General features: G+C 32.2%; 1 protein-coding gene across 2 annotated transcripts; it reads left to right on the top strand.

Moving 5' to 3' along the window:
• Window positions 1–505: 505 nt before the first annotated feature.
• Window positions 506–13,231, top strand: LOC107838845 (long chain base biosynthesis protein 1). 2 transcript variants are annotated; one of them, XM_016682081.2, is made up of 13 exons: window positions 506–834; window positions 2,234–2,357; window positions 2,447–2,541; window positions 3,487–3,578; window positions 5,311–5,404; window positions 5,493–5,565; window positions 5,672–5,804; window positions 11,124–11,298; window positions 11,750–11,890; window positions 11,967–12,062; window positions 12,202–12,343; window positions 12,436–12,563; window positions 12,672–13,231. In XM_016682081.2, exons 2-13 carry the CDS (start codon window positions 2,243–2,245, stop codon window positions 12,846–12,848), a joined length of 1,461 nt encoding a protein of 486 aa, XP_016537567.1. In that variant the 5' UTR covers window positions 506–834; window positions 2,234–2,242; the 3' UTR covers window positions 12,849–13,231. The 2 variants fall into 2 exon arrangements, with proteins under 2 accessions (XP_016537567.1, XP_016537568.1); XM_016682082.2 differs by having other exon boundaries at window positions 526–834; window positions 12,436–12,567.
• Window positions 13,232–23,268: the final 10,037 nt, after the last annotated feature.

Here is a 23,268-nt window from a genome sequence, read left to right as displayed (position 1 = left end):
AGATTACATAAAAAACCTAAAAATCCAAACCAAAGTGAACCGAAAAACTTGGTCAGCGGCCACATATGATGCCACATATGGGTTGTAGGTGACACCTACGGCATGATGACAGAAAATTTTCAGTTCTGCAGCTTCTCTGAACTTCAGTCTCTGCTACATATGATGGTACCTATGGCGCCATAGGTGGTACCTACGGGTCATAGGTGGCCCTTCATAGGTTAAAGTAAAAAATCTCCAACTTTTGATTCTCTAGAGTTTGATCTCTGAAACCTATGACAGCTACCTATGCCTCGTAAGTGCTACCTATGCCACGTAGGTAGCCTCATAAGTGGGCTTTTCTGCCAATCTTTACTCTTTTTCTTCATGTTAAGCTCCAAAACCTAGTTCCTCACATTATAGATACAAAAACACATCATATCTATCAAAACAAATTTAAGTACTTACATATTTTTCGATTTTAAGCATCGAGGCAATAAAACCATGACACATGATGAAACTACAAAATAAAATAAAAATGGGAGGACTGAAAAGTGAAATAATGAGATAGTCAAGTTGCCAAGTTGTCCCCTTTGACATGTCGAAAACTTCTGACCAGGGCGTTTCACTGCAAATCATGTTCAAGCTTTTAGTATTTGTTTCTGGTTTGTAATTGTCCCGTAAGATGTTTTGCATTACAGGATCTCTCACACATTTCCCGGTTCTTTCCGTCCTCTTCTTCAACTAATAACTAATAGTAATAACGCCAAGCCGCCTTCCCTCTTCACCGCTTCCTTTCCCTTATCTCATCTCTGTGTTTCAATATTCGATTATTACAACATCTCTTTGCTTCTTAAGGTAACAGCTACTTTTACAAACTCAAAATTTCTATTTAACTTGTATTCCGAGTTACTTCTTGAATAATTATTACTAAGATTTAATTACCATATGTCAGATCTCAGGTTGAGGTTTATCAATCCTTCTTAAGTGTTTAATTTACATTTTAGGATCCGCATAGATAATACATGGGCATCACTGGGGCACCAGTAGGATCCTCCCTCCAATCCATATGTCCAAACCCATCTCAGCATGTCTTGTCCACCACAGTTCAATCAATCAGCATAACTTGCAAATTTTATTTTTTATCATTTTTTCTGTTAAAGCTTAAGTTTTCTGATACTTTAGCTTACTATAGGCGATTTGCTTTTATGTAATGCATACTTTTCAAATATATGTATCCCCAAGCTCCTTTTGTTTTTGTGATTTCTTTTTGTCTATGAGCAGAATTTAAAAATGACTGGAGGATATTGCCTATCTTTATGCTTCTTGTCCAATGCAGTGAGAATAATCACATTGATACATTTATCTTTAGTCTCATCAGTATAATGGACTGAAATTGCTTATTCGTTATGTGACTATGTAGATTATCAGTTTGTTTAGTGAATGGGCAGTAGTCCAACCTGGTTAATTTCATTACTCTATGTTCTATGATTTGATTCTTTTACTGTACTGCTTATGTAATAATACGAAGACGCATAATTGTGGAGGGCATTAGATACAATGAAAACCATGTAACAAGAATTTCTGTAATGTACTTATAAAAAATTGAGGCTGCGTACAATAGACCCTTGTGGTCCGGCCCTTTCTCGGACCCCGCGCATAGCGAGAGCTCTTGTGCACTGGACTGCCCTTTACTTTTACATATAAAAAGTTGAAAGAATACAACTTACATATATTTTGAGTACTTCAATGTTTGAATTATAAAATATAGTCGTCTTCTAAAATTAACATTGATATTGTTATCTAGATATGACATGTTCGCTGGATTTAAATATCATGAAATACTTAAGTTGATACAGGCAAACTCTCTCAGAGAATGGAGGAGAGTGAGAAGTTGTTAGAATCAGGAAGACTTGCAATAAAAAAAATTTTCATAAATGATTGACTTCTCAAAAAAAGAAGAAGAAGATATTTGTGTAAATGATCCAGTAATCGTAAAAAAGAAACGAAAAGGTCTCCTGTGTAAATGATAATCATTGTTATTTTTCGTGATATGTATTCTTGGTGATATATTACTGAATATCCTCTTCTAAAAGTATTTCTCTTTTCTAATTCACCTCATTACTAACTTGTTCATTTGGTTTTAATTTACATTGCTTGAGCATGACAGAGTGGGGAGAATGTGGTAATAAACCATTAAACCATCCTGATTTTTCTTATGTGGGTAAAGTTTGTCACCGTCGTCTGTATATTCCAGGTTTAGATAATGGATTCAACAGTGTCAATACTTGCAAATGTAGTGGGAGCTACCTCTGATTGGGTGAAATCAGTCTTTGAGTTTCAATTCGCAAAAGCTGTGATATTTGAGGTCAACATTGGAGGTAGTCCCTTTATTCTTTGGATAGTGATCACCTCTTTGTTTGTAGATTCTATGTTGTGCATTAGATATGTTTTGTTGTTTTTCCTGTAGGACATCTATTTGTGGAAGGTCTTCTCCTGGTGGTCATCCTTTTCCTACTGTCTCAGAAGAGTTACATACCACCTAAAAGACCATTGACGAAGAAGGTTTGTCAGGGATCTACATTTTCAAATGTCAATGACCGTGTGGATATTATTTCTTCATCATTGTTTAAGATTACTATGCTCTTGTAATTTGTATCAATTCTTGGTTGTCTACTATCTGTTTCAACTGAGTCTGGGCTGGTGTTTGACTAAGATGGTGATATTTGTTCTAGAAACTATTACTCGTTTCTAAAATATATATTGGGAAATGCGAATATACCAGGACAAAGTTACCCGGTATCTGATATCTGTTGCTAGTGGGAGGTGGAAGGTATCCCGTGGATTTAGTTGAGGTGCGAGGAAACTGGCCCGGACACCACAGTTATCAAACAAAAGAAAAAGAAAGGACTTCTTGCTTGAACTATTCTACCCCTCCTACAACGTTGATGTGTATTAATGTGCTGGATATAAATCTTCTGTGACTGAAAGAAACTTGAGGCTAGGTGTTTACTCTGAGTGATGCACTGTAACTACTGTCAAATCTTGAGGTTATAACCTATAGCAATCAGTAAAGGTTGTAGAATAACTTGTAAAGTGTAATTACCTCTGTATACTTAATAACCAATAAACTTATGCCATTGCATGTATTAAACTATATCATTTCCTTGCACTTCTTCTAATCCTAATGTTTGTCTCTCTAAAGGAGCTTCAGTAAGTGATGCTGGTGTTAGTTTTGGAGTTATACATGAATTAGCATTTAGGCTCAAGACAGGAACATGCATGCTTCAGAAACATCTATGTTCGAGACATGCATAAGGAGTCCTTTCAATTTATCAATCAAAATAAGGAATTCTTTCAAGTTTGTTTAACCATCCTTTCCTTTTTTGTGTGCTTCACATGAAAATCCCTTTAAGTTTCTCTTATCGTAATGAAAGCAAAAACAAAAAATGCAAAGAAAAATGACCTTCAAACTTCAGGTGCGCTAATGAATGCGTTTAAGATTTTCAGGAAATTGATGAGTTATGTGAAGAATGGGCCCCAGAACCACTTATCCCTTCCATCACTGATGAGATGAAACACGAACCTCCAGTTTTGGAAAGGTGGGAAAGCTGTTTCTCTTTTCTTCTTCTAAACACTTTGATAGGTGTATTTTGTTCAGCCTTATAAAGAAATTGCATTTTATTCAGATGATTTCAGTCTCGTTCTTCTTTCTTTTATTCAACTGTATGCATTTAGAGAGTTAGAAATTTCAAATAGACCTATATGACAGAAAAGGCAACTCTAAAAGGTTTTACATTCTCTTTAGTGATATTTTTCTGTTCTCTGTACTGCTCTTCCAGATTTACATAATTTAAAGTAGATTACTTAGAGAACCAGTTTTAGTAATCTCTTGGGTTTTATTCTTGTGTCAAATGATTATTATTTGATGGCCGCAAGGATAAAAGCAATTAAAACTGTTGTGCTATGCTCTTGCTTGCTAGATTCAAGGGTAATTTGATGAGTAAAGGTTATTCTATCCATGAAACAGCATTGAGATGGTGCTGAATATGTGCTGAAAAACGCTTAAGTGCCTCTACAAATATAGGGAACAAAGGAACTCCAACATGTTATAGTATCATATACATTTAGGAGCCGTTTGGTAGACTGTATTAGAAAAATAATCCATGTATTAAAGTGTGGTATTATTTGATACATTGTTTGGTACAATTTTGGAGCAACGTATAACTAATACATGTATTAGTTATACACCCTACATGGTATTATAGGGTGTATAACTAATACATCCTATTTGGTGGTATTAGTAATTCATGGATTGTAATGCATAGGATAAATATGAGTAAAGACAAAAATGCCCTCAAATTCCTTTAAATCTTTTTCAATTTATTCAATGTGAGTTATTTCTTTTCAATTTATCAAGATGATAATTTCCCTTCAAATAATTTTAGTCATAAAAAAACTACTCCATTAACTTAAGAAATACTTATGTTTTAGTAAATTGGTCAAAACCCAAAAACAAATTGCATGATTGCATACAAGCTTTAATTTTGTAAATAGGATATATCACAAATAAAAATAATTTTCGTTCTTAGCTTTAACACTCTATGGAACACAATTTTATGTTAATAACTATTCTATTGTCTTATTCAAAAGTTACACGTGCCTCCCTCCTACTTAAGAACACCACAAACTGGGAACAACAAACAAATGATGTACAAATACAAAAAGATAGCCCAAAAAACAATTCTTGCAAGTGAATGATTAAATCGTGAAATTCCAAAGTAAGTTATTAGTTATATTGTTGATTTTTTTTTATTTTTAAAAAAGAATAATAAAGCTTTGCTAAGAAAATACACAAAGCTATAGTATGTCGAGGGTATTTTTGTAAACAAATAATATTATTTTAAAAATATAACAATACATATTATTTTCAATACATCAAACCAAACACTGCATAAAAAATAATCCTAGTATTACTAATCCCAGCATTACTAATACACCCTATTCCGTACTATCTTAGACACTCTACCGAACGACCCCTTAGTGTGTTACACTGAATTGCAAAAAATATGAACAGTAGTTTTCACTTTTCAGAGGTCTTATCAAGAGTTGACTTAGTGCAATGGCTAAACTATGCTAAGCACAAGTTATAAACATTTTCGTTACGTTATGAGCTGATAACTAAAGTTAGTAAGCTCCATTGAAGCAACAATTATTGTTAGAAGAGCTTTTCTTCTACCTGTTGTTCAAGTTCATTATTTAGATGCTCCAGTTATCAAACTTGTTGGAATGAATAGCTTGATATATTGCTTCTCATATCTTGTGTTTGTTCAGTGCTGCAGGGCCTCATACTATAGTTAATGGGAAAGACGTAGTGAACTTCGCTTCAGCAAACTACCTTGGATTATTAGGAAGTCAAGAATTGCTTGTAAGGTTTTCTTTATTATTTCGTTAGCAGTGATGTTGTTTTAGTTCTTTAGTAAAACAGAGCATTGACACCTAAAGGTGGATGGCAGGAGACTTGCACTACAGCTTTAGAGAAGTATGGTGTAGGTTCTTGTGGTCCCCGGGGATTCTATGGCACAATTGGTATAGTTTGATCATTTGTATCTGCGTACCATTCTGCAGTTTCATTGCACTCCTCTCCTTCTTCACTCTCACCAAAAATCAACTGATTATTCTACATTTGATGCAGATGTCCACCTTGATTGTGAGGCCAGAATAGCAAAGTATATGGGAACTCCAGATTCCATTCTGTATTCTTATGGACTTTCTACGATGTTCAGTGCAATTCCAGCATTTTGCAAAAAGGGAGATGTTGTTGTTGCGTGAGTATTTGCATTCCCTAGTTATTGCTTCATCTGTAGTCCAAGGGTTTAGTTTAAACATAATGAAGATGTTGAAAAAACACATTCTTCACATCAAACTGTTGTATGTACCAACCAAGATTAGATGAACAAGACAAAATTCATAGTGTTCATTTTAGCAACTGGGACAAATATCTCCTGATGACCTACTCCATAACTTTGAGTGAATCCCTTCTCCACCAGTCCTTGTTTGGATCTTTCAATCCAGCCACCAACTTTATGTTTTGCAGTAAAGATCCATTTGCGACTAAGCAATTTCTTGTCTGTGGTGGTGACCAGTTATCAACTCTCATATTTTGATAAAACATTCATTTTTTTAATCATAACTTGAATTTTAATCTTTAAAACTTTCCTCCAATTCTGGGGAATAGATACAGAAGAAATAGACAAGGCAAATGCTTCCCTCCACTTCTGGGGAATAATCACAGGAATAAAAACAGAAGAAACAGACAAGCAAGGCTCTGTAGGAGGATACAAGTCATTATTGGGGACAAAATAGATAAATGATGTTTGGTGCAAGATCTGACTCCTTTTCTGTGAGCAAGATGCACATTTAACTAATTAGAAAATGTTGATAACTCACCAATAGGAAGAGGGTTCAGCTTCAACAAACTGCATGATGACTTCTTTTGTTCTATTAAATCAGGTTTATCCCACATGGTCCTTCCCTGAGTTCTTTCTCGTATTTCACTTCCTTGTGGTGCGGTATCGAGAGGTAGAATCAGCCCTTCCTCATTGTTCTCCCTGAAGAGATGATGGCGTAATACTGAAATAGACTAGGATTCTCAAAAGGTAACATTCATGCTGACGAAGGATCTCCTCTATGGAGGATGATGACATTTGTATTGTTACTGGAGAATACTCAATCGAGACACTTTTGAGAGCTCTAGAATCAAGTTCCCTAGAATTCCTTGTGTGAACAAAACAGACACACCCAAACACCGTCACAGGACTGTATGTTCATTCTTACCCTTCAAAGCTTCCAGAGGAATCTGATAATTGAGGGTTTTACAAAGCAATTTATGACTAAGATAGACAGCTACTAGAATAGTTTTGGTAGATTCATGGTAATCATAAGAGATCTTGTAACTCTTAATTAATGTCTATTTTTATTGGGCTCTTGAAAGAAGAAAAGATAGTTGGAATATTATGTAAGCTGGATTATGGGAAAGCTTGCGACCATGTTAATTGGGGTTTTCTGGATTTCATTATCCTGAAGATGGGCTTTATGGACAAGTGAAGGGAATGAATCGATTGTTGCGTTTTCACCACTTGATTCTTTGTTATGGTGAATGAGAGTCCCTGTGGATGGATACTTTGCTAGTAGCTACATAACTTTTTCTAATTGCCTTATAATTAAAAATCATTGAAGAGAGAACGAAGAACACAATGAGAGTACTTGCATGAACAAGTGGAATTTTGGTGAACCAAGTTGAGAATATAGAGAAACATGCTTGTACAAAGATGTTCTTCGACTAAACCACAAGCTTTAGAGATGAGCTTAACATCCAAGTTGAACTTTATTTGTGATATTTTTAACACAATATTATACATAGTAGCTTGTACCGATTTAGAGGTCTTTATTATTTAGGTAGAAAGTAGGGTCATATTATTAACAAAACTTTCCAGTGGCCCCAATCTTATATATTTTTTTGTTGATAACTTGGCCTCGTCTCATATTCCCGGAGCTATACATCGCTCAAATCTTCAAATGAGATTGATAGTTGAAATCAACAATAAGCTGTGATTGTGTTTCTCTTATTCTCTTACACCAGGGATTTGCTAGATCTACTTTGATCTTGTACTTGTTACTCTTGTTGTGATTATTATAGTATATAGGATGAGATGTTTTATAGTAGGATGAGAGGTTTTATGGTACATGACAATTTTCATATGATTTTCAGTTAGTTAACGAAATTGATGAACAAGTCAACCAAACTTTAAAACTGTGGAAAAACCCTCTAGCAAGTAAGGTTTTATAATAAGTAGAAGTAAGACAATGTATTACACTTCAAGTTTAGGCTGCATAAGATGACTTAAGATGATCTGAGATTCGATGGGACTGCGGTGCCTAATGCTTAATTATTATATCTACATCCAGTGTTCTTAGAGAATGGAATGATAGATGAAGATCTAGCACATGGAATTAAATAAAATGGTTGAAATGGAAGAGTGTTGAGGGAATTTATGCAATTGAAATATTACTTAATAAGTGAAGTGCAAAAATCTTATTTTGGAGTGAATACTGGCCTCCCCCGCCAATATATTCAAAAGATGATTGTTGTAGAATTGAAATTTAACATAGACTTACACGATTAAATAAAATTAGAAATGACTGCATTAACAGGTGACATGAGTAGCACACAGGGAGGATAAGAGAAAAGATCAAATGGTTTAGCCATATCCTACATAGACTTCCAAATGCACCGATCAATTTGTTATATGTGCAATACTATGGTGATTGATGGTGCTAAAGAGACTGAGGTTGACCTAAAAGCACATGGAGAAAATTTTGGTTCAAGAACCTACAATTTTTCTGGAGGAATATTGATAGCTAGGACCAGGTCTGATGAAAGTAACAGATAAAGAGAAGCAAAGGGTTATAGCTTGATGGGTGGAGCCATGCTCTTCAAAGATGTCTACACTTGAAGTAACGACACGCAAAATGATCCAAAAGAAAAGGAGCAGTTCTTTGAATCCCAACTTTCAGGAGTTGGATTAATTAAATTGAATTATTGTCTATTAGATACAGAAATTATTTATTAAATTGCAATTTGATTATTATAGTACTATAATCATGTAGGTTTGTTATTTTCTATTTTTTTCAAAAATTATGTGCTTCACTTTTTGCTTTCCGGTTCAGGCTTCATAGACTTCGTCACTTTTTGCACCTTTTCTCTTTTAAAAACACTGTCATATTGGTAATATCAACTACTTGGAATTAAGTGTTAGTTGCTGACACTTATATTAAGTTCAGTATTTGACAGGAGACAGGAGTCTTGGTTGGTTAATGAAATGTATATTAACCGTAGAATAAACATGACTTTTAGAGAACCTCTATTTTTATTAAATCCTTTTTAATAAAACCAGTGAACTAGATGGAAGACCTATCATATCTCTCCAGATCTGGCAAATTCTTTCCAGCCTTCGTAAAATAAGGGGTGGGCTTGGCTTGAACTAGGCTCAAAAAGAATTGAAGGGTCCTAACAATGCCATGTATTCAATACAAAATCTGAAAAGCTGCAGGGATGACGAAAGGTGGTCCTTTCGCTTTTAATTGAAATGAACTGGGCTCGAGTAGAGGGGAATGGAATCGAAGGACTCTATGCAGTTGATCCAACTTACTTGGAATTGAGACATTGTTGCTCAGTAAATGTTTTCTCATGTTCTGCCACTAATATAAAAGAAATAATAATAAGCCCTTGGTTTTCTATAGTGCCATGTTACTAATGATGGATCTTGCAAACCAGGACACTGAATAATAGATAGCTTTCACACTGCTACATATGATGAGATTGAATGAAATTGGAGAAGTTTGGGGTGAAATGATAAGAGCTATACTCCAAGATAGAACCCTTCTTATGCGCCCATCTGTCTCTATATTAGCCATTTTTGTGTGTATCAGATTCAGCTATACCATACTAGAATTTCTACTGTCAAGGTGATGGCAATTATGAATACATGTTTGATAAACATTTACTCAATGAAACTAGGTTGCAGTGCCTAACTAGGAGCCTTTGGGACCATCCCTTTCCGTTTAATGAAAATTTATTTTGAATGCCTAAAGTCCCCTCTCCATAGAAATAGAGGTACTAGTGTGTGTGTCACCAAATGCTCATCAGTTGCTCCCTATAATCCTGCTCCGTCTTCATTTCCTGAATGTCTTTTTCTTATTACTCATCCTTCCCTTTTCCCCCTCAGCATCTGGTATGTAGATATAGCTACTTTGTTCTATTATCCATCAACACACTGCTTGCTAGGAATTCTGGGGATATTATTGTGTTGTAACCTAAAATTTAGGGTGTTAACCTTTAGATTCAAGGGAATAATGTAATTTGGGAAGATTCTCTTATAACTTTTTGTCACTTTGATATTTAGACAGCTCTCTGCAATATGAATAGAGGAGTCAAAGTAGCTTGATGCTTGTTTGCCTAGACAAAATCTTCTACTTCGACTAATATTGCATTTCATCCACCAGTGAACTTATTCAAAATGTATGCCTCTTTGATGATGATGTTGCATATTGTATTGGTGTGGGATGGGGGAAATGAAAGCTTGCAACCGAGGTTCTGTGCAATTAGAATGTTTCGCCAAGACTTAAAGGTAGTTTTACAGAGTGGTGATTAGACTGACATTGTTGTACAGGGCTAAGTATTAGTCATTCAAGAATGCGCTCGTTTGAAGGATGGAGGTAGCATAGATGAGAATGCTCAGATAGAGTTGTGGGCATACTAAGAGGAATATGATTAGGAACAAAGTTATACGAGGCAAGGTGGGAGTGACCTCCGTCGTGGACAAAATGCGGGGAACGAGGCAAATGATTCGGGCAGGTGAAAAGGAGGTGCGTGGTTGTGTCATTTAGGAGGTGTGAGAGGTTGGCTGTAGCAGGAGTTGGGAGAGATAGAGGTGGCCAAAAAAGATCTGGAGAGAGGGATCAGACAGGAGTTGGCACAGCTTTAGCTCACTGAGGACATTACCCAAGATAAGAAGGTTCAGAGGTCGAGAATTAGGGTAGAAGGTTAGCAAGTAGGGGAGGTGTAGGAGATACTTTCACTCTTGTGTTTCATTTTTCAGGTTGTGACACCTAATGCACCTAATCCTAATACATTTGTGGTAATATAGTTTCCCTCGTTTCAGTTTTTACTTTTTTTTTTTGGGTGGGGTGGGGTGGGGGAGCCTTGAAGTAACTGGTAAAGTTGCTTCCATGTGGCCAGGAGATCACGGGTTCAAGCCTTGGAAGTAGAAATGCAAGGTAAGGCTGCGTACACTACACCCTTGTGGTGGGGCCCTTCCCCGGACCCTGTGCATAGCGGAAGTTTTAGGGCACCGGGCTGCCCTATATAATCTCAGTTTTTACTTTTTAGCTTGCAACACCTAATGCACCTCAGTCCTAAAACGTTTACATTACTCCCTTGAACTTAATTTAGTTGTGTCAAAATTAATGATTTTCCCATTTTCTAGTGTAAGTTCTGTTGTTAAAATAAATAATCCAGAGATTGGCACTTGTTATACGATCTCACTATTATTGACATTGTTCTGCAATCTGTATTTTTCCTGAAGGGATGAAGGTGTCCACTGGGGAATTCAAAACGGCCTGCAGCTGTCTAGAAGTACCATCATATATTTTAAGCATAACAATATGGAGTCCTTACGAAATACTTTGGAGAAAGTTACCCAAGAAAACAAGCAAGCTAAGAAGCTACGGCGATATATTGTTGTTGAAGCTGTGTATCAGGTATCAACTGTTTATGAACTAGCAACTCTGATTTCTTTTGTTTGGTGGCATAGTGGTAGTTGAAGCAAAAGTTGTTACTGTAAGGAAATGGCAGAGGTTAACTCTAGGCATATGCAAAATTGAGCCTCATCAAACTGGGCCAGCGCAGAATATACCGAATCCAATTATGGTTCAGGAATTTCTTTAAGTTCACTGGATAACTTGTGAGGATCCACGTTGTTCTAAATCATTTTTCAAGGTTTTGTATGGAAGTACATCATCAAGGACGGCTTTGGGGTTACACATTGTGATCTTGATGTCCTCCTTATCATCAACATAGCATTTTCTTTATGGCTTTAAACAACCTGTTGCTTCATAGTTCCGTAGCTGCCTGTCAAACTTCCTCAGCACACTTCTCTACTAAAGAAATTGTACTTTGTAATGCCATATTTCCTGTGACTGTAATTTGCAGAATTCTGGCAAAATAGCTCCATTAGGTGAAATCATCAAGCTGAAGGAAAAATATCGATTCCGCGTGTTGTTGGATGAGAGCAATTCCATTGGTGTGCTTGGCAGTTCTGGTAGAGGTCTAACTGAACATTGTAAAGTTTCGGTATGTTCATCACATTATTTGGTTAATTAACTTTGTATCTCTGTGTATATCCTCATATGGAATTATCCAATTGCAGGCTGACAAGATAGATATAATAACTGCGGCAATGGGACATGCATTGGCCACAGAAGGTGGGTTTTGCACTGGGAATGCTAGAGTCATTGATCACCAGGTACTAAGGTGTACTCTATCCACCAGTTTATCTTCAAGTCCCAATAAGTCCATGTTCATGATTTTCATTTCTTGCACTTGTGTCTCTTTATATTTTCCACCCATCTTTTGTTAATGATTTATTTTGCCTGCATTGGCAGCGTCTCAGTAGTTCTGGTTATGTCTTCTCTGCTTCACTGCCTCCTTACTTAGCTAGTGCTGCAATTAAGGCTATTGATATTGTGGAAGAAAAAACTGAACTTCTTGTCAAACTGAGGCAAAATATTGCTATGCTGACTAAAGGTCTTTGTCCCATACCAATTATCTTCTTTTTTTTAACTCCCTTATCCCCGTTATGCGAGCCTGAAGAAACATATTTTTTTGTGTAACTGCAGGTCTATCGGATATAAAAGGCTTAGAAATAGTCAATGATCTGCTCTCCCCCATTATATTCCTTACATTAAAGAAGACCACTGGTTCTTCAATGGGTGATTTACAAGTGCTTGAAGATATAGCTGATCATGTAAGTAAGTCAGCTTAATGCTCGTTACTTTGCCATATATAGTTTTGAACTCATCAGCTAGAGTTACCTCACGAGTTTGTTTTTGTGCAACAACTTAATACTCTGTAGGTCTTGAAGGAAGATTCTGTCTTTATTGTGACTTCAAAGAGATCAACTCTTGATAAATGTAAGCTTCCTGTTGGAATTAGATTATTTGTCTCAGCAGCTCATTCAGAATCTGATCTGGCGAAAGCGAGCAAATCCTTGAAACGAGCAGCAGCATCACTATTGCCAGTTCAGGATTGATAAAGATTTACTGATTTGCTCGTCGAAGAGGCCAGCGTCAAAGAATCCGTCCTTCATCAATGTCTGTATATATTGCATTTGTTTTGCCCTTGCTGGTCTTTCAATTTTCCACATTAAAGCTATCGAAGGATCTAAATATTGTTGAGATTGCACGATCACAGTTGTTGATTCACTACTATAGAAATTCTTTTGTCCAAGATTTTGCTTTCATGACCTATTTCATAATTTGTTTATAATGGAAAGAAGAAGAGAAAGTGCAAGGTGGTTAGTAGTAGTTGAATATTTGAATGTATAGACAGTATTTGTCTCTACTTTGTTGGAGTAAGAATTATGAATTGATTTTTGTTGAGTTGAAGATATAGAAAGTGGTGTTTGTGATTCTATGTACAAGACCAAGTGAGTACAACTTCTTGTGCATCTGGTACATATTGCGTTTTGTATTTTCTGGATCAAGTCCTCAAAAACAAAACGAAATATTGTCTATTATCCTTTTCAATCTAAAAGAATATTGTGATATAAGATAACTCACTTTTTTTTTTTCATGATATGACACGTAAAACTTTTTAGGCTGTGAATTGTGACCTCAAGCAGACAGCGGAAAAAAGAGGCATAACACCGTTTGTTTGAGTTTTTACAAAATTGATTTTGCAAACTCAAGTTTTTCTTCTTCTTTTTTCTTGTGAAAAATGAAAACGATGGAGGATTTTCTGAAAAAAATAACTAGTTTCTTATTGAAGATTATTTCCAACAAAACTTTCAATAATTCAAAACTAATTTGTTCAAGCAAATATCGACTCACATTATGTATGGCTATTTTTATCTATGTGCGATTCATTTCTAGCTATTTTTATAGTTTCTTCAATGAAGGAAAAAGTAATGTGCAACATGAGAAGATTTGATAGGAGATATTTTAAAAACTCAATTGAAAAAAGAGAGACTATTTTGTTTTTGGATTTATTTTTTTGTGTTTGGAGAGAATTTGTGGGTCATGGGTCAATTTATAAATTTTAAAAAGTTATTGTCACCCCTATTTTTGAAATATTTTTTTGGGTTAAAATTCATAAATAGCATACTTAAGACCATAATTATGAGATTCATAGCAACACTTTCATAATTACTTAAACTAGCAACTTGTATTTTGTATTTGAACAAACTGTTGTTATAAAAATACATATACAAATCGTTTTACTGCCTATATTTAACTCAAATCAGTTGAGTTAAATATGATATAATTAGCCATAAATTAAATGTGGAGATTCCTTTTTGATTAAAACCTCTTAATTAACATGGTTTTCGTTATTTGTTACCAACTGAAATCACAATTCAAATTTCAGTTTCACATTATCATTTTCATCCCCCAAAAAATCAATATCAAATTCAACTGAAACTTCTTCTGTTCAATATCTTCGAAAATTCAAATTAAACCATTACTTTTGTTGAAGGTATTTAATCGTAATATTGTTTTCTTATATGAATTTCATCAGTTGTTTGAAATTGATAAAAAAATTTCGTTCTAACTTTTTTTTTGAACCATTACTGTTATTTCTTTCAAATTTTTTTGAGTCATTACTGATGTTTCATTCAAATATAGTGATCAAAATCGATTTTTCGTTAAATTATTTTTGAATATTTTGAGCCATTAACGATTTTTCGTCAGAGTGATCAAAATCAATTTTCCGTTACGTTGTACAATTTAACAATTTATTTCATTAAATTGTTTTTGAATATTTTATAAACGAATTTCAAAAAAAAAAAAGTAATGCAACAGTAAATTGAACTGATCAAACAATATAGTGATCAAAATCGATTTTTCAAGCTGCTCAAACTCAATTTTTTTTTCACTTCTTTTTTTTTGTTTTTTTCTTTTTCTATTTTTATTATTTTCGTTTTTTTACTCTTTTATCTCTAACTTTTATTTTGAAAAGACAAATATGTATATCACATACACATATTCAAAAAATATATAAAATATATAGCCATACAGATCTGGATATGTATTTACAGTATAAAATATACATATGTATTTACAAAAATATATATCTCACTCATAAGTATATATAAACATATAAGACACAAAATCTCTATAATAAAAAGGATAACTATATATATATATACATATAAGTAATCAAAAAATACATGATACATATCCTATATGTTTATATATACATGCGAGTCAGATATGTCTTTCTATAAATACATATGCAGATATATATGTATGTTTTTTACCGTAAATAAATATGCAGATCTATATGTCTATTTATTTTGTATATTTTTTGAATATATATATGTGATATAGATATTTGTCTTTTAAAAATAAAAAATAGAAATAGAAGAGTAAAAAACTGAAAAAAAAGACAAACGAAAAATAAAAAACTGAAAAAAAAAAGGTGAAAAGGGAAAAAAAAAAAGAAAGAGGAATAGAAACTAGAAATAGAAGTGTAAAAGCAAAAGCGAAAAAAAAAAAAGGAAAAAAAAGAAGAAAACGAAAAAAAATATGAGAAAGGAAAAAATAGGAAAACGAAAAAGAAAAATATGAAAAGGAAAAAAGGGAGAAGAGAAGTAGAAGAGAAAAAATAAAGTGGAAAGAAAAAAAAATTAAAATAAAAAATAAAATGATAAAAAAATAAAAAAAACTAGCAAGAAAAAAAGTTAGAGATATAAGAGAATAATATTTTGAAATTTTGAATATTATGAAGATAATAATCTTCATAATTGAATTTGATTTTAAAAAAGGAATCTACTAATTTAAATAAGAGTAATTTATAGAAAAGAAAAAAAATTGAACGAGGAATCTAAGAGATTTCAAACAATAAAAGGTGAAGTAAAAATCAGTTAAAGGAAAGACAAAGAGAAGTGGCATGAAGAAGGGAACCTTATACATGGTAACTTCTCAAAGGCAGTAAGTGGGAGACCACACTTAAAAGGCAAAATGACCTTCTGGACCCCTATACAATGTCGGTTTTATAAGTTGGATACTTCTACTTACATGTTTGTCATCTGGACCCCTAAATCTATTAAAAAGCTATATTTTAAACCCTTTGACCGTTGATTTTGCCTATGTGGCATTAAAATGCTGACTAGGACGAGGAGAGTGATTACAATCGTCTAGGGTGCGAATGGGGGTTAATTTTTTACCAATTTATATTAAAATAATTAAAAAAATAAAAAAGAATTAATTTTTTTTTCAATTTTTTAATTTAAAAAATTAAAAATAATAAAATTTAAAATAAAAAATAAACCCCCCACCCCCTTCCTAGTCCAGCCACTCCCCACTCCACCCCAGCCCTTTCCCAGCCTCTCCACCCCACCCAACTTTTTTCATCTTTTTAAATTTTAAAAATATTTTAAAAAATTTTAAAATTAATATTTTTTTAAAATTCAATATTTTTTCAGCTTTTTAAATTTAAAAATATTTTTAAAAACTAAAAACTATTTTTTTTAAAAAAAAGCCCTCTCCCACCCCTAACCCCGTCCATCACCCCACCCCTCCTTCACCGTCGCCCACCCCATCCACCAGTCACCACCGTCCCTCATCCCATCCACCAGTCCACCACCATTCCCGTCCCCCATCCAGCACCCTCCCCGTCCCCCATCCAGCACCCTCCCCGTCCCCCACCCTCTTCTCATCTTTCATCATCTCCTTATTTCCCTACCCCGTCTTTCACCCTCCCCCAAGTAACACAACCACCACCACACCAGCATTCCGTCACTCCCCCACCCCACCCCAGCCCACAACATTACAAAATCCCATCAAGAACCCCAGCATTACAAAACCCCATTATAAAATTCCATTACAAAAAACTTTCTCCTCTAAGTTCATTAGCAACTTTGGTCAATTTTTGTGTTAAATTTTAGTTTTTGGGTAAGATTTGGTCAAGACATCATGGAATTAATTCAAATCAAACACCATGAAATTAATCCAAAAAAAATAAAATTCAATTGCATTTCAATTTTACCATGGAATCACCTGCTAACAAAAAAAATTAAAATTTCACACCAAATAACTAAACACAATCAATAGATCTTGAATTCATATGAAAAAAAATTATAAAATCTAACAATTTTAACTGTTTTTTTTATTCATTGGAAGTAGAATATATTAATTGGGGTTTATAAAGAAAAGAAGAAGGAGAAGAGAGAGAGAGTAGAAGAAGAAGAAGGAGAAGAGAGAGAGTAGAAGAAGAAGCAGAAGAAAGAGAGAGAGAGAGAGGGAGAATAAGAATCGGGGAAAGAGAAAGAAAAGGGTAAGAGAGAGGGAAAAGAGGAAAAAGGGGAGGGGGGAGAAGGGATTGTTTTTTTTAAAATAAATTTATTTATTTATTTTAATATTTCATATTTTTTATATTTAAAAAAGACGTGAAAACTGACATGGCAGCTGACGTGGCGAGAGTGTGTTACGCTTTTTACTGGATTCAGGGGCGAGATGACAAACATGTAAGTAGAAGTGTCCAACTTACAAAACCAACATAGTACAGAGGTCCAGAAGGTCATTTTGCCTTTTAAGTGTGGTCTCCCACTTACTGCCTTTGAGAAGTTACCATGTACAAGGTTCCCTTTTTCATGTCACTTCTCTTTCTCTTTTCTTTAACTGATTTTTACTTTACCTTTTATTTTTTGAAATCTCTTAGATTCCTCTTTCAATTTTTTTAAGTCTTAAGTATGCCATTTCTTGTAGTTTTTCCTATTTTTTCACCCCTCATTTTTTCTTAAAATACCATTCAATTAATTTTCCTTCACTTTCTTTCACTTTTTACCCTTCAATTAATTTTCCTTCACTTTCTTTCATTTTTTTCTTCTTCAAACTCTAAAATTTTTTATTAAATCTATCTTCTTCTCATATCTCAAAATTCTTCGTTCATTGTTATAAAATATATAAACTTTTGATTTCAAGCATTTTGAGATCCATATTGATATTTTTTTTTAATATTTATTTTTTGGACAAGATGAAAATCAATGACTTTTTCTTTAAAAAGCTTTCGTCTTTTTTTTTTTTTAAATTCAGTCATTTTCTTGATTCTCATTGAAAAGTACTCTATATCTGGTAAGATCATCGCCACTTTAGTTGTTGTTATGCATATGCTTTTTAAATTGTTTCCTATTGTTTCTAAAGCTCTCATTTTTTTGGTATGGATTCTAACTTCATTAGTTACAATATTATAAATTGTCGCACATCCCTTTTTGTTTCTTGATGAATGTGGTAAGAAGAATGAAGAATATGTTGCCCAACCTCAATATAAGTAGTATCCTCTTTTTCTGTAGCATGAGATCTTTAAAATGTGGATAGTAATAATAATATTCAAAGAGGGAGAATATGGCAAATCTGAAAATAAAAATGTATGAAAACACAATGAAAATATTTTGTATCTGTTTCTACTATACACACAAAATCTCGTGCATAATCTCTCAATCTTGATTTTTATCAATTTCCAACGTCATTATATCATCATTCTTTTTCATTTAATTACTGAAACATCTGGCGTAAATCATTTGTCAATAATCGATCACATGATATATATAAAATAGACTACTACATGAAGTAAATAAATCATTCATCTACATTATTTATCAATAATTGATCAGTCACTTGATATATATTACAGATTAGACTATTATTTGGTTAAAAAAAATTAATTAACTAATTAACTAAAATAAAATAAATGAGTTAAAATTATGTGAATATGATCATAATATTTTATTATATCATATAAGAGTTCTCATCAATTGTTGGCATGATCTAATAAGTTTGTAAACAAATAATTATTGTACAAATTTTTTTCACAAAATAAGATAGTCATAAATTAAATGGATTGTAATTAAATAAATTAAACGGATAAATTTTTTCCTTCACCTTATACAGCTTGAAAGGGAAATAATTAAATAAATTAAATAGGATAATTTCAAACTCTAAATTGATAAATATATACGAAATTATTCCTTCACCTTATTGCTTAATGCACATAAATAATGCATAATTATTGATAAAAACACATATTTTCAACTGCAGAGTTGTAAAATTTTCGCCTTGAATTTTTGTCGGGTTATGATATCTTCAAGATAGCAGGATTACCTCAATGACAAATATAAATCTTTTTTGATGTTTAAGATGACAGAGACATTTTTTGTGTTAAAACGAAAAAAATGAATAAGAAAAGAATATGGAAGAGTTCAAGGGGTCCAATTTATTTATATAATAGGGCTGACAGAAATGTGACGATTGTAGGTCCATACTTTTTTATCGTTGACGCACGAGTATAGATCACAGTAGTGATTTATCATGTATGTAAAGAGTGATCTAGATGCTACTATATTTTTTACTCGATCTTTGTGGTTTGATTTTAGACCCTCTCCTTGTACGATAAAAAAGGACTGTAAGTTTAAATAAGTTGCAGTTGGGCTTTCAAAAATTCACAAGTACAGAAAATTCAATAGATAGTAGACTATGTGAATGGTATACCATCTACTGATGTCATTTTTGATGAAATATATTATCTCATATATTATAGATTATTCTATGCATTGATACGTGACTGTTAAACAGTTATACTGTCAACCAATTGAATATATTAACAAGTAAGATAGGATTTAAAAAAAAAAAATAACATCATTCAACCAATGCAAAACAACTAAATTGCAATATATAAGACTCCATAACAATTGGACACATGATCTAATGAGTAAGAAAAAGTGATGTTTGTGAATGTTCTTATGACAAGTAATGTTTGAGAACAAGTAGTTTTTCTCAAAGTATATGTTTGTTTTGAGTCATTGATTTTTATTATCATTGTATGATCATGTGTTCAATTGTTGTGTACTCTTATATGATGTGATTTAGTTGTTCAACAATTCTTGAATGATTTTAGTTTATTTTATTAATTTAATTTTCTTCATTTTTAGTCCTATCTTACTTGTTCATATATTCAATCGGTCAATCGTAGAGTTGTTTAACAGTCATGTATCGATGCATAGATCAATTTATAATATATATATATACATACCTAAACGGCTATTATAGATCAGAAATATAATATATACAAGATATCGTCAGAGGTCTAACATCAATTATATGAATATATTGACAAGTCTCCATATGACTAAAATGAAAAAAATAAATTAAGTTAAATTAAATTAGTTAACATCATTCAAGCATTGTAAAACAACCAAATCACTTCATATGAGAGTACACAACAATTGGACACACGATTAATTGACTATAAGTAAGAGTAAAGATAGTAAGAATCAATTACTCAGCACAAACGTATGCTTTGAGAAGGACTACTTATTTTTAAACATTGTTTGTCATAAGAACACTCACAAACATCATCTTTCTTACTCATTAGTTTATTTGTTCAATTATTATGGATTCTTATATGTTGTGATTTAATTGTTTTGCATCGCTTGAATTATTTTATTTATTTTATTCCCCCCTCTTTAGTCCCATTGTAGTGATTTAGGATAATTGCATGCCTTAAATAGCACTTGATCATGTTCAAAAGTGGTATGGACTCATAATTGATGTAGCTAAATGACTTTACATTATTTGAAATTGTGTTAATTTGCCTATTTTAATTTTATTTTCTCCTTTTTAGTTATAATTTTAACTTGTTCATATATTCAATCGGTCGATCGTAGGAAGATCGTTTTAATTAAATGTGCAGATCTAAACTAATCTTAGAATTTATGAATTACAGGGGAGAAATCCCTCTCTCATTCATCATGTAACTAATGACCAAGTTATTTAAATCGCAACTTAAGCCCCCATTTTTCATTACACTTGCAATCATGTCATAGAAACTTAATTCTCCGCTCTTCATTACGTTTTTAACCATGTCTACGTTGAACCATTACGATGAAGAAAAATGGGCATTGTCTCCTTAGACACGAATTATTTAATTCAACATTTTGGAGTCTCCTCCCATTCACCCAAAAATTCAAAATCAGAAACTACATATTCTATAATAGACATGATATACCTAGATGAGAGTATTGAATAGACTTAAGTAGTGGTTTATGAGCCTAGACTTAATAGGTTGTAGTCGTCTTCTTCATACTGATTTCTGTACAGTACTTGATTTTATTTTTTTGACGACCACCGAAATAATGCAACGGATTAAAGCTTTGGAACAAAATAAGGAGTATTGGAATGTTGCTATTGAGCCTAGAATTGATTTCAAAAAGTGGGATTGATTTTTAAGATTTTTCAATGAAAATGGATGAAAATGTTAGGATAAAAATATGAGAAAGTGACTTAAAACAATGGAGGTAATGTCACTTTCTGATGGATGTCGAAAAAATCAACAAAAAATTATCGAAAAATGGTCGAGAAATCTCTGAAAAATCACAAAATAATGGTTGGTAGTGGAACTCGATTGAGAAGCTTTGCTTTAAAATAAAAATAAAATCTAATATTTATATTTTTGGGCATAAGCTGAAGTGTAGTTTCTAAAACACAGGGGCTGAAGTAAGGGTGGGACTAAAGTGCATATTTTTAAACTTGTGTGCTAGGGTTGATACTTCTTTTTGTGATCCTATTAGGATTTCTCTTTTTTCAATTTTGTAAGACTAATGTCTCTTTATTAAAGTAAGTTTGTCAAAGTGTCTATTTTTTCAACCCTCCCAAGTAACATTCTTTAAAAGGTAATATTACACATCATCAAACTTGACCAACACCATTTGATTTGACATTTGTCAAACTCAATAAGTATTTTTAACAATTAGAAATGACAATAGGGCGGTGCATATTTTGGTATAGAAATATGCGGATGGGAGCAGTGTGGTTCAAAATTAAAAAAAGTTTAATCTTGTGGGGATTAGAATATTTATAAAATTATAGCTTTTAGGGGTCGTTTGGTGTAAGAAATTAAAATATATAGTCCCAAGATAAAATAATAGTTTCGTGATGAAAAATTCAGTGTCATATTTGGTTGTCAAATTCGGGATAACTTATTTCAGGATTAACAAATAATGCAGGGATAAGTTATCCCATCCAAAGGGTGGTATAAATAATTCCACCATAATTTACCTATATATATATATATATATATATATATTTGATTATTTAAAATTAAATAATTTTGTCTATTGAGATTTTTAATAAAGTGTAAAAATTTAAATCACTTTTCAAAAATCTTTCACACTTTAATATAATAATGTAAACATAAACATATACACATATATGTTTTACCAGTTCCAAGTGGTTGAATCATCACTTCTGCGTTTGCATACCTCTTTCCCTTGTTGCGACAGGCTAAGACAGATGCATCAATTTAAATTATATTTGTGTTACGATTTATTTTTTTTATATTTAAAATCTTTCCTTATTTCTAAAGTCAAATCTTTACAAAATTATTGATAACATTCTTATTACGTACTTAAAACTTTTAAAAATCTAATACTTCTTAAATTTTTCTTATTTTAATAGTTTTAAATTTACTTTTAGATTTTTGAAATCTTCTTTGAATCAAATTTAGTTGAATTAGAATTCTTAAACTAATGGAAAAAGTATCGATTGTCATTAATTTTGATGACTTCTAATAAGAAAATATTTTATCATAAATATATTTAATTAATTTTTAACTCTTAATTAAGAATAAATATTAAAATTCTGATGACGTCTAATAAGGAAAGGTTTTTATCATAAATATATTTAATTAATTTTCAACTCTTAAATATTAGAAAAAAATAGTAAAAGGACGATTTTGTCTAGAGAAAAAGACTTTCAATGAAGGACAAAAAGTTCAAACAATATTTCTAAGACCCTTCACACTTTATATATATATATATATATATATATATATTACTTTACTACTATACATAAGAGAAAATGTGAGATTTTGATAATCCTCACATCAGTTTTTTTGTCAATTTTATTCCTAATTTAAATTTTAATTACTCTACTAATTTTCATCGACTTCGGTTAATTTGAAAAATTATATGGGCTTATTAAATGCTACAAAAGTAATGAGTCATTAAAAAATGATAGTGACACCATAAAAACTATTAATACAATCAAAGCCAAAATTGATCCAAGAGTTTATTGTCTTTCTATTTTGTAAATTATTAATCTTACTTCAAATTTTATTTTTTTCTAGCAAATTTATCATGGATAAGTAATTAAAGTATCTTGACATTCCCTTTCTAACTTAATACATGTTTAATTATTAAATAAAAAATTATTTTTAATTATTAAATAAAAAATTATTTTCATATATAGTTAAACATGTTTGAATTTTTATTTTTTTTAAATAATACAATTCAACTTTTCAAATATTAATGATACTAAATAATGTAAAATAAGAGTAATTCTTTTTCACATTTTTTGATGATTAATTTTTTTTTTTTAAATGAGACTATCAATATTTTATTGAATTTAGGATAAAATAAGTAATTTAACATGAAATATTAAACTAAATAAGGTGAAGGA

Source organism: Capsicum annuum, chromosome 8, assembly GCF_002878395.1.
Source record: "Capsicum annuum cultivar UCD-10X-F1 chromosome 8, UCD10Xv1.1, whole genome shotgun sequence".
NCBI lineage: Eukaryota > Viridiplantae > Streptophyta > Magnoliopsida > Solanales > Solanaceae > Capsicum > Capsicum annuum.
This window is presented reverse-complemented; position numbering and strand designations above follow the sequence as displayed.

Bases quoted from the DNA above. Each gene is read 5' to 3' on its own strand.
- LOC107838845 (XM_016682081.2), top strand. From the start codon at position 2,243: ATGGATTCAACAGTGTCAATACTTGCAAATGTAGTGGGAGCTACCTCT. The intron at 11,891-11,966 runs GTATGTTCATCA...ATCCAATTGCAG, and splicing joins CTGAACATTGTAAAGTTTCG to GCTGACAAGATAGATATAAT. The intron at 12,344-12,435 runs GTCTTTGTCCCA...GTGTAACTGCAG, and splicing joins TATTGCTATGCTGACTAAAG to GTCTATCGGATATAAAAGGC.